This window comes from Ochotona princeps, chromosome 9 (genome assembly GCF_030435755.1).
Source record: "Ochotona princeps isolate mOchPri1 chromosome 9, mOchPri1.hap1, whole genome shotgun sequence".
In the NCBI taxonomy this organism is placed as follows: Eukaryota; Metazoa; Chordata; class Mammalia; order Lagomorpha; family Ochotonidae; genus Ochotona; species Ochotona princeps.
In genome coordinates, this window is record NC_080840.1 from 45,544,084 (window position 1) to 45,556,395 (window position 12,312).

General features: G+C 42.8%; 1 protein-coding gene across 1 annotated transcript in view; it reads left to right on the forward strand.

The window, feature by feature from the left end:
* The window catches only part of UBXN2B (UBX domain protein 2B), a 33,276-nt gene that overhangs the window by 8,416 nt on the left and 12,548 nt on the right, over positions 1–12,312 (forward strand). Inside the window, exons 3-5 of the mRNA XM_004580577.4 lie at positions 8,053–8,203; positions 10,533–10,616; positions 11,610–11,719. Of these exons, the coding sequence (XP_004580634.2) occupies positions 8,053–8,203; positions 10,533–10,616; positions 11,610–11,719 (345 nt within the window). The remainder of the gene's footprint in view (positions 1–8,052; positions 8,204–10,532; positions 10,617–11,609; positions 11,720–12,312) is intronic.

A 12,312-nucleotide genomic window follows, 5' to 3' on the forward strand; every position in this document is an offset into this window, starting at 1 on the left:
GTGAGGAAGCCCAGTTCTGACACATGCCTTCCACGTTCAGACCATAGCTCCTGAAATTCTCCCCATGTCCAGCTTGGAGTTCTGAGTTGAGGAGTTCATCTGGGGGGATTCTGAAAGAAACCTCAGCTGAAGTGATCCCTGACCTTACTCGCGTGTGCTTGCCAATACGGAGTCTGGCTCTGTCCATCACCCACCCTAGTTGCCATTGCTGGATCGGTTCTGTCTACAGCCCTGCCTCTTACTAAACAAATACATGCTGTGGCCCAGCCCAACCCTGCCCAGCATACACTAGGAGGAACTCCAGCCTAGTCGAAGCTACCCGCAATAACCTCGCTAGGCCTACCCCCAGCCCTGGTTCCTCTGCTTGCCAGTATGTGCAGCAGACTGGTCCAGTCTTCCCACATCCCATTGAACTCTGATACACATCAGTAGGCATTGAAGCCTACCTTAACCCAACCTGCCCCACTTTATAGCCCACACTTATGCCAACAGGTGCCACCCCTATTTAACCAGGCCCTTCCCTATCTCTGGTCCTCAGGCTCACCAGTGGGAGTTACAACCCATCAGAGAAGTGCCCACTGTCCCTACTGGTTCAACACCCAGTTCCAGATCCTACACTTTCAAGGTCATTGTGCAGCCTGGCCTGACAGAACTTGCCACCAGTCCCAGCACTTGCCAGCTGATGCTGTGGCAGAGTCCTACTGGCTCATAACTACACCATAGGATACAGTCGATTATCCCAGCCTGGCTCTCCCCCAGCCCAGGTCCCATGCAGATCAACATTTTTTTTTTTAAGATTTTATTATTATTGGAAAGCCAGATATACAGAGAGGAGGAGAGACAGAGAGGAAGATCTTCCATCCGATGTTTCATTCCCCAAGTGAGCCGCAACAGGCCAGTGCTGCGCCGATCCGAAGCCGGGAACCTGGAACCTCTTCTGGGTCTCCCATGCGGGTGCAGGGTCCCAAAGGTTTGGGCCGTTCTCAGCTGCTTTCCCAGGCCACAAGCAGGGAGCTGGATGGGAAGTGGAGCTGCCGGGATTAGAACCGGCGCGCATATGGGATCCCGGTGCATTCAAGGCGAGGACTTTAGCCGCTAGGCTACGCTGCCGGGCCCCAGACCAACATGTTTTATAGCTCTTCCCTACCTGGTCTTCCCCCAGTCCCATTTCTCACACTCACCAGTGGAGGCAGTGGCCCAACAGAAGAACTCCCCACAGCTCCCCTACTGGGCTCACATACTCCTCCACCACCCCAGGTCTCATATGTACTGGTGGGTGCTGCAGCCCAGACTAGCATAGCCCATCTCACTTTGGCATTTGCCAGTGGATGCTGTAAACTGGCCCAGCCTGGTCTCCCCCTGATTCCAGCTCATGCTGGTGGATGCAACAGCCTAGACCGGCCCAGCTAGCCCCTAGTACCCAGCCGTAATGTGAACTGGCTGGTGTTGTGACCAACCCTGCCTGTCCTACACCTTGCCCTGATTCTCAGATCTGCCAGTGAGTGTTATAAACTGGCCCAGCCTAGACTGCCCCCAGAACTGATCCCCACCTGTTCCTGCAGGTCCTGTAACTGGGCCTGGTCTGGGCTGCTCTCAGCCATGGTTCTTGAATTCACCCGCAGCAACTGTGTCCTGACAAAGGAATTCCCCAAGCTCCTCTATCAGGTCTCTTCTCAGTGACAGATCTCATGCACATAGTTGGGTCCTTAGCCCAGGCTGACTTAGTCCACCACCTGTCCTGGCAGAAACAGTGGCATTGACCAACCGTCCCACAGCCACTCTGGTTCTTAATGTTGGGAGCAACAGCCCAGCCACACCTGCTCCATGCCCAGACACAGTTCTTGTATGGTTCAGCGGGTGCCAAGACTAGCTCAACCTGTTCTATACCCACCTTGGCTCTTACAAGTACCAGCGGGTGCTTGAGGATAGCCCAGTCTGGCACAGTCCAATATACCCCAGACCTAGTCCATGCCCATGCTGAGGTACACTGCAGCCATGTCTAGCCCAGATTGCTGCCCCCATTCCAGCTCTTGTGCTCACCAGTGGGAACAGCAACCCAGTCAGGGAGTCCCCTTAGTTCCCCAACCAGGCCTGCTCCCTGCCACAGATCTTGTTTGAGTCAGTGGTTGTTCTGACTCAGCTGAGCACAGCTCATCCCCTGGCTTGGCCTTTACTATAGGATGCTGCAGCCTGGCCTGGCCTAGCCTGCACCCCAGTCTCAATACTCACTGGCAGGTGCCATCACCCAGCCCTGCCTAGTCTGCCCTCATCCCTGGCTCCTGCACATGCCAGTGGGCTAAGGTTGACCTGCCCCTGCCTGGTCCTCCCTATTTCATATCCAACCTACATACATGCCAACAAGTGGAACTGCCTTACCCGGCCTAGTCAACACCCAACTCACCAAGGGAGCCACAGCGACCAAGGAATTTTCCCAAGTTCCCCCACCAGGCCCACTCCCAGACCCAGATCTCACATGTGCCAGCATGTGTTAGTTCCCTATCCACCATACTCTGCCCCCTCCCTCCTGGCCTTTGTGTGAGCTGGTGGTTGTGGCCTGATCCAACCCACATGCCATTCCTGGGTTTACCTGCTGATACTGCAGCCTGAACCAGCCTGGCCTGTCCCAACCCCAACACCGTTAACGTCGAAGGGTTCCATAGGCATGCCTAGCTCAGCCCGTAACCACCCCCAGCGCTTAAGCAAACCAGTGGATATTGTAGTTCCACAGGGTGGCTCGTATATCCACCACAGAATCTGCCCCCAGATCAGGTTCTCTCATGTGCTGGTTGTATCATGGCCCTGCCTAAAATTAGCCTTTCCCTGTTCCAACTCTCAGATACTGTAGTATGTCCCTGCCAGGTAGGCTCCCTGCCCTAACATTAGTGTGCATTGGTGAGTGGTCGTTGGTGGTAACCCATGCTAACTAGCCCAGCTCAGATCTCCCACGTGGGCTGATGCATTGGTCTAACCCATAAAGGTCCTCCAACTTCTTCCGTACAAACTGCTCTTGCTCAGCCTCCTCGCTTACCTGCAAGTACAATGCTCTTGTTGATGGAAATCCCTTAGAAGTCATTCTTCACCTGCAACATAGTCCCTCAGTGGTCTCCCACATCCCATTTCCCATTTCCCTGTTCAATCCATAGTCCCTGAGCCAGGGAGTGCATGGGGTACCTGGTACCAAATGGCACTCATGGGGGCTGCCCAAGCTGGGCTCGGCCTGTGGCACCAAATGGCACTCGTCCGTAAGTGTGATTCTTAAAGCCCGTCCCCAGAGCTTGCTATGAAACTTTTTTCTTTGATTAAGAATCTAAAGCTTCTGTACCCTGTCTCTGATGAATCACTTAATGAGAGACCTGATAGATACTAGCTGCTGTTTTTAAAATTCCTGCACTATAGGGCCAAGCGTGGTAGCCTAGCCCCTAAATTCCTCGCCTTGAATACCCTGGGATCCCATATGGGCGTGACTTCTAATCCAGGCAGCCCCACCTCCCATGCAGCTCCCTACTTGTAGCCTGGGAAAGCAGTTGAGGACGGGCCCAAAGCCTTGTTACCCTGCACCCATGTGGGAAACCTTAAAGGGGCTGCGGGTTCCAGGCACCGGGCTCCTGGCTTCGGATCAGCACAGCTGCGGTCATTGTGACTGCTTGGGGAGTGAATCAACAGATAGAAGATCTTCTCTGTATATCTGACTTTTCAATAAAAATAAGATTGAAAAAATTACTGAAGTATAAAAACCAGCTATATTTCGCAGCCATGAGTAATATCATTAATACCTCTTTAGTATTAGAAATATCATCCTGAGAAACAAATTTGTATCTCTCAGAAAGGTTATTATTTTCTAAAAGCTGAAATATTCGAATTGTTTTTCTTTGTTACTGTTTCATATCCCTACTTTTTGTAGGGAAGGTAAAATACTGAAAAAAAAAGAAAAAAAATAGTTTCCCTAGCTTTTTATTTTATGCATTTTGAGACCATTTGATAATTGAAAGACTAGTACAGTAGATAAATACTGTTTTTGCTTCAGCCATATTCTCTAGTTAACACTGTTGTAACACTGCGCTTGTGTATACACTCCTTTATTCCACTGTGTGAAAAGCAACTCTAGCCAGCACACTTGGGCTGTACCTTCAGCATGCCTCTCCCCGGAGTATGCATCTGCTGCTTTATCAGTTTGACAGCGCATTACAACTGAAAAATTCACAGCAGTTGCACAACATGACTTAACATATAGTCTGCGGTCAGGTTGTCTCGTAGGATTTTGAAGTCTCATCCAGGAACTTGCATGGAATTACGTAAGTCCTAGTTTGATTTTGTAAACCTAGGCCATTCTTTCCACATTTTTGTTAGTTTTTGTTGTTCATAATATGAAGCCATTACACTGATTTTTTTGAAAGTTCTAAGCCTTTTTTTATGTGTTTATTTTTATCTGAAAGTCAGATTTAGAGAGAGACAGACATAAATAGAAAGAAGGTCTTCCATCCTCTGCTTCAGTTCCCCAGATGGCTGTAATGGTCAGAACTAAGCTTATCCAAAGCCAACAGCTAGAAGCCTTTTCATAAGTTTTTAGGGTCTTGTCCCTAAGATTTGCTCTCTAGAATAATGACATTTTCATAAGGGTGAACTTTCTTAAAAGATACTGCTTGAGACATAAGAGTCTTGGGTACAGGGTCCCAAGGATTTGGGCCATCGTCTGTTGCTTTTTCAGGCGATAAGCAGAGAGCTGGATGGGAAGTGGAGCAGCCAAGACACAAACCAGCACCCATATGGAATGCTCATACCCTCGGGTAGAGGATTAGCCTGTTGAGCTATTTATAAAGTCTCCAATATTCTAGATCATTGTTTCCTCATAATTAGATTTTCTAGTTAAGCATCTGTTGAAAATACTAGATAAGTGATAATGTCTTCTGTCTATTATATCACATCAGCAGCCCTGTGATTTCAGGTTTTTCCACTATTGGTGACATATTCACTTGGTTAAAGTGCTGAAAACCACATCATTCCATTTTAAGGTACAGTTTTGCCTTTAATCAGCAGGTTGGTGTCTTGAAACTGTTTGACTATCCTTTTTCTTCATCTAACTCTTAGCTGTTTCTTTATTTTTTTACCTTTTTCCATATTTTAAGAGTGCTTAAGGTAAATTTGTGTAACTGATTTACCCAATCAGTATTTGGCCATTGTTTCCTCAGTCTGAACCTATTTCCAGTGACTTAATCTGCTCTATTATGTAGCGAATCAAAACGTTTGAGTTCTTAAAATAACAGTATGTGTTGGTATTTCCTTTGCTATTCTAATACCTAGCTAATGGGTGGATTTTTATTTTTATGCCATCTGAAACAATGTTGCCATTAAAAATTATAATTTGATAATACAGTTTTTTGGGGTCTTGTTCCTTAGATTTGCTCTCTAGAATTATTATGTATTTATAGGATAAACTTCCTTATAAGATACTGCTTGAAGCTTAAACTATGTGTAAACTGCTTGAGAGATGATATAAATTATAGGCAATCTCTCTCATTTTTTAAGATTTGTTTGGGAGGCAGATTTTTTTTAAAGATTTATTTATTTTTTTTATTACAGAGTCAGATATACAGAGAGGAGGAGAAACAGATAGGAAGATCTTCCATCCGATGATTCACTCCCCAAGTGAGCCACAACGGCCAGTGCGCGCCGATCCAAAGCCGGGAACCAGGAATCTCTTTCAGGTCTCCCATGCGGGTGCAGGGTCCCAAAACATTGGGCCGTCCTCAACTGCTTTCCCAGGCCACAAGCAGGGAGCTGGATGGGAAGTGGAGCTGCCAGGATTAGAACCGGTGCCCATATGGAATCCCAGGGCGTTCAAGGAGAGGACTTAAATCACTAGGCCACGCCGCCAGGCCCTGGGAGGCAGATTTATAGACAAAGAGATATTCTACCTGCTGGTTCACTCCCCAAGTGATTGCAATGGCTGGTGCTGAGCAGATCCAAGTAGGAGCTAGGAACAACTTCTGGGTCTCCCACACAGGTGCAGGGTCCCAAAGCTTTGGGCCGTCCTCTGCTGCCCTTTCAGACCACAGCAGGGAGCTGGATGGGAAGTGGAGTGTCTAGAACACAAACCAGCTCCCGTGTAGGATCCTGATGTGTGCAAAGCAAGCATTTGGACATCTCTTTTCACCAGTGTATTTTCTAACACTGCACACACAACTCCTTTGACTCTGTATTCAGTATCAGCATTTACCCAATTTCATTAAGTTTCTAATTGTCAAGTACCTGAACCTCACATGTTATTTGGCTAATTCTGAATGCAGTCATAGCCTTCGAGCCTAAACTGTGTAGAAGCCACTGACAAGCTAGTACATTTGTATTTTAATAAATTTAATGATGAAAACTGTAACATAGTGGTAATAGCTTTGACTCACCTCAATACTGATTTTCTTTTTCTTTGTATAGATTTTATTAGTGGGCAAGTATTTAAATTCCCTCACCTTATGGTGAGGACAACACCATTATTAAGACAAAATGAATACATAGTTACTCCCTGACAAATGTCAGCTATTATCAACATATCACGACCAAAATGAAACGGGCATTAAATGCAGCAGTTGAAATACTGTGTAGGATGCCCACGTTCCACATTGGAGTGCCTCGTTTGTGTCCTGGCTCCGCTCCTGTTTCCTAGTGTCTGACGGCATGTACCCTGAGAAGCAGCAGGTGATGGCTCAAGTTCTTGGGTCCTTGCCACCTGCATTGGAGACCTGGATTGAGTTCTGAGCTCTTTGCTTCAGCCTGGCCAAGCACTGGCTGTTGTGTTTGAGGAGTGAACCAGGGGATGGGAGATCTATATCTCTGTTGTTTTTTTTTAAAGAAAAATGAAAGATAAATAGCAGTTTTAAAAGACTAAGATGAGTGGTACATATTTTACCAGATTAGACACTTGGCACCAGGGAATAACAGAGTTACAGTAGCAGGCAGTTGCAGCCAGAAGCATTCCTTTTCTGTTTGCCATTACTGTCTAAAATCATCTGCTCTAAAGCTCCTTTTCTGTATTACTAACAGTTGCCGTAAGATCCAGCTGGGGCGCTGTTCAGCTTTGCCAAAGTGGACCTAGCAGGTGTAAACTTGGGGGCAAGCCTTCCCTAGGCTTTTGCTCTGTGTAAACTTAAGCCACTGTGTACTATTCCAGAGCCCTTGCAGAGTGAAGCCCACCTCTTTCTTTAATCAGTGAGCAGTTCTAGTGGTATACACCTGTTCTCTAGGTAGAATTTCTCTTTCCTTAGAGTGAGTTGAAAGGTGATCTGGTCAAACATAAAAGAGACACTTTTCTAGGGATATGCATGAGTTGAATGGAGTAAGAGTAGAAATTAGCCACTGTCACTGTCTACATTGTTCTAGCACAAGGATTAAAATAGTCTTTCTTCAGTGCAAAAAATCTCTAAGGAGTAACACTTGTATATGTAGTCATGTACTCTAGAATTCAGTGTTTATGATGTCTAAATCTAGGCCTTTTTAAACTAACCAGATGTGTGAGAGTGGATTCCTTATGGGGACGGATTGTCACTTTTCTTCGATTTCATCTAAAGACCCTAATTTGCATTTGATAAACAATTGCAAGGAACCAAGCAGGGGAGCCAGGAAGTCAGGTGTTGTGTTGGAGGCTGAGCCTGTCAGAATCCCTGCCAACTGAGAAAGTACATGAACCGTTTCCTCTAATGCTGCCCTTAGTCTCACTTTAAGAATTAAATGTTTCTATAGCAGTTCCAGGAATCCCTCTTTTAAGCATATTTTAAAAAGAAAAGTGTGAGTGGAAGAAAGGAAAAAAGATCTTCTATCCACTGATTCACTCCCCAAATGCCAGAAGAGCCAGAGTGGAACCAGACTTAAGCCAACAGTTAAGAAATCCATCCTTATCTCTTATACGTGTGGCAGAGACTCGGGCACATGGTCAAAACCTGCTCCTTGCAGGGTGAGTGTTAGCAGGAACCTGAAGAGGAAACCAAGGCCAGACTTGAACCCAGGCATTGCATCCAATATAGGATGTGATTCTAAGATTTAATTCATGAACCGTGATGTTTAAAGGTTTTATTCAGGTGAACATGAGTACAGTGGATTACATATAGTTCGTCCTTCAACTGGAAAAATTGTGAATGAACTTTTCAAAGAGGCAAGAGAGCATGGTGCTGTCCCTCTGAATGAAGCTACAAGATCTGCAAGTGATGACAAGTCGAAGGTCAGTGTACAGTTTCAAAACTAAACATACTATTTCTATATCCGATCGCTCATCCTTTTTTTATAAGCAGACGTTTGTTTTCTAACTGGGTATTTGCTTTAATACTTCTCATTTATGAGATAATGATAAGTCTGTTAATGAGAGGTTGACAGAAATTTCTAAAAGGAATAGAGAAAAAACTCGCATATCCATTGGAGTCATACCCACTACCCTCTCTTGAACTCTCTCTAACCTCTGGCCACCACTACTCTTTTCCATCTCTGTAACTTTCTAATATTAAAAATGTTTTATAAGTGGGATCCTACAATAGATAATCTTCTGCAAGTAGTCTATTCACCAGGTTGTCCTATGGATTAAGACTGCTCTTTTTCAAAGAAAAAGTGATAACAGTGGTCTCACACACTTTTCTTTAGCCCTTGACCCTTCATATCCTAACCAAATATGTAAAAATTATCAAAAATAAAATTTATATAATGAAAAATAGACTGGTCTTTTTCAGAGTTGATTCCTCTGGTATGGATGTACCATTGGTTTAGCCATTCATCAATTGAGCATTTTATTTGTTTCTATATGTTAACTATCACAAATAAAACTGCTGTGAGCAATCATATACAGGTTCATCTACAGATGCTAGTTTTATTTTTATAGCATAAATGCCCAGGTGTACAGTTACTAGGTCACATGGTAAGTACTTGTTGAGTTTTTGAGAATCTGCTAAGCTATTTTCCAGCATGGTGGTACTATTTTATATTCTCACAATCTATGAGAAATTATTTCTCTGGATCTTTATCAGCATTTGTGATTGTCTCTATGTTTGACTGTAGCCATTTTGAAGCATAGTGATAGTACAGTCTGGTTTAAATATGAGTCTCCCCAGTGACTGATGATGCTAACTTGTGTTTTCCTGATGGATAATGGTGGTAAATATCATTTCATATGCTTGATTGCCATTTTTAACTTGTTTCAGTGAAATATTTTTTCATAATGTTTGCCTATTTTCTAATCGGATTGCTACTGTTGAGTTTTGAGAGTTCTGTATATATTTTAGTAGGTATGAGTCCTTTGTCACATGATACAGCTTGCAAATATTCTGTCCCACAGTATAATGTATATTTTCATTCTCAACTGGAATTTTGCACAGCAATAGCTTGATATTTTAAAACCATCCGACTTGTCAAGTTTTTTATTTTTTTATTTTCTTTTGTGGATCAGGCTTCTGACGTTGTCTTAACTTTTACCACACCATTGGTCCCACAGTTTTTTGCTCATATCACCCAAAAAAGAAAAATTACACAGTCTACATTTTACACTTAAACTTATGATTCATTTTTAATTAATTTTTGGTGGGATTTGCAGTTTGGTTTCTTTTTGTGCTTATAGAGATCCAGATACCCTGGCATATTTTTTGAACAGGCTTAGCTTTCTTTGTGAAATTACTTGTATACCTTATTAAATTCTGTTAAACTGTTGTATAGCTTTTATAGCTGCCATCTCAGTACTGGAGTTGTAAGGACTCCAAGAGCCTTTGTTTCTGAATGTCCTTCACTCCTGTGATCTGCATTCTCAACCTGGAATCCCCCGTCACAGTCATTGGCGAGGCTCTGCACTCCCCCACTCTCCCTTGCATGTAGCGGTTCAGTAAGGTTGGAGGTGTGCCTAGGCTATGTGTCTGCTGAAAAAGCCTTTCTTGGTGCTTTTGTCATTGATAAGAGAATCCTTTTTGTGAATGAAACTTAACTCTTACCTTTTGCTTCATTTTTATCAATAACTTCAAATGGTTTCTCAGTCAAGTCTTCAAGTCATTTTGATTCTTGAAAGCTTTCCAGTTTCGTTTTAAAAAATGTGAAATTGATATTGTCCATAATGACTAGGGTGGGGAAGAAAGCAATTTGACAATCAAAAGCTCATCTATATCACTAGGGATAGGAACAGCATCTTAAGCTCTGAAGCTACCCTCCCTGATGAATGGAAGAATTAATGATCAGTGTAGCAAAATAAAATGTGTAATCAGAGCTGACTTGTCAGTTGTAACTTGTCAGTTGTCAATTGTAAATCAAGCAGCATATAAAATAAAAATACAACCCTGCTTCGGGTCATTTAAACTCACTGACAAAATTCTTTACTCTGTGAAGTTTTTATTTATTCTGAGAATTGTTATGAAATTGTAATGGTGCCTTAATAAATCTTAACTATACTGTAAAATACACATTCTAGTGTGCAAATGCTTATCTTACCTTAAGATTATCTAATGCTGTAGTCCATCATACTTTATAATTACATTTCACTTAATTAGCCCTACGTCACTTACTGTTTAACATCTGTGTTTTAGTCCTTTACAGGTGGAGGATACAGGTTGGGAAATTCCTTTTGTAAGAGATCTGAGTACATCTATGGAGAAAATCAGCTGCAAGATGTAGGTGCAGTAATCAGAATGAAAATTGGTATTATCTATTAGTTAATCCTTTGGTTTTAAAATTTAAACTAAAAAAATAAATATCTTTTTTAGTATTTAAAACTGGGCCAAAAGACCAATGTGTAAGTTTTCAGTGTAAATTTGCATATCTTGAATTATTTCATGCTGTGCACTTAGAAGTACATAACTGTTGAAGGAGTGTGTGATTGTTGAAATCAGCTTTCGCTTCAGTGTTTGGTCTTCTGGTTAAACCACTGGTTAGATGCCTGCATCCCACATTTGCATGACTCTGGCTCATTTCAGCCAATGCAGACCGTGAGAGACAAAGCTGATGTCTCAAGTGGTTGGCTTCCTGCCCCCTCTGTAGAAGTGGTTTAGATTCTCAGTGACTTTGGCCCCTGCAGCCATTGTGAGCCTTTGGGAATGAGCCACCACATAGTAGATTACTCACTGGCCCTCCTTATATGGCTCACTTGCTTCATCTCTCAGAATGATTTGAAAACTGGCATATATATTATAATAATTATTGTAAATAGTGTAATTAGCTGAGTTGTGACTGTTGAACATTAAGGTCCTTCTTCTGTTGCTTTTTAAAATGCTAGAATTAAAGCTTCATTTTTTAGCATTTATAATTTCATAAATGTGGGGATTCTCTCGGCCCTTGTCATGAGTATTTAAGCTCTGCAGCTGAAAAGAGGAAGGGGAGGAGTGGCGGGTCATACCTGGAGCTGTCTTCTCTGTTCCCCTGGTGGTTGTACTTAAGATTGCAGCCCAGCTGTGGAGGCTTTGTTCTTTGCAGCCATCTTCAGTTAGTTATGCTGAATGAAAATCTGCTAGGCAAGCACATTCAATTTTCTACGAAACTCTGAATAAAAGAATAATACGAATAGCTTCCTATTTTAAATTAGGATAATGGTATGGCATGCTGTATTACGTTTGAAAACATAAATCTGTTTGGTGGAAATGATTCCTGCCTGATTCCCTGTCCCACAGGTACAGGTTTTGCTTAAACTGTGGAGCAATGGTTTCAGCTTAGATGATGGAGAATTGAGACCTTACAGTGACCCAACAAATGCTCAGTTTTTGGAATCTGTTAAGCGAGGGTAAGATGTGTTATTTGTATTCTGTTGGTTGGAATGGGGTGAGAAGCTATTCTAGGAGGTAGGGTGTGGTGCTGGCAAAATACTGGGATAGAATAGCTTGCATCAGTGCTGTGAACACAGAAACCCAAGGCATCACTAGCAAGAGCTGGGAGCAGTTGGGAGGCAGAGATGTTCGTCTGTGGTGAAGACCGAAAGTACTATTAATAATGGTGCTGATTTTATAACTGTGGAAGAAAATATACTGTTGCAGAGTGTAACATGATGTAGACCAAGACTAATTTATTGTTAAGCTAAAACCCATGAAGTTTTATAGGCTAATGTTGAAACGAACAAAGATTTTTAAGTTCAAGCCACAGCCCTCCAGCAGAAATTATGCATCAAGAAGAGTTTTAGAAAAGACTCAAGAAAATAAATGATGTTGGATAATAGTTTTAAACTGCATATATCAGACATTCTATCTATTTTACAATAAATATTTCATAGCCTTGTCTTTACTATCCTCAAGGATAGTAGATTATTTTCTCTAGAATTGATAATAATATTCTACTTTAAAATATTGAAGAAATGAAAGACATTTGTTGTAAAATAGTGCA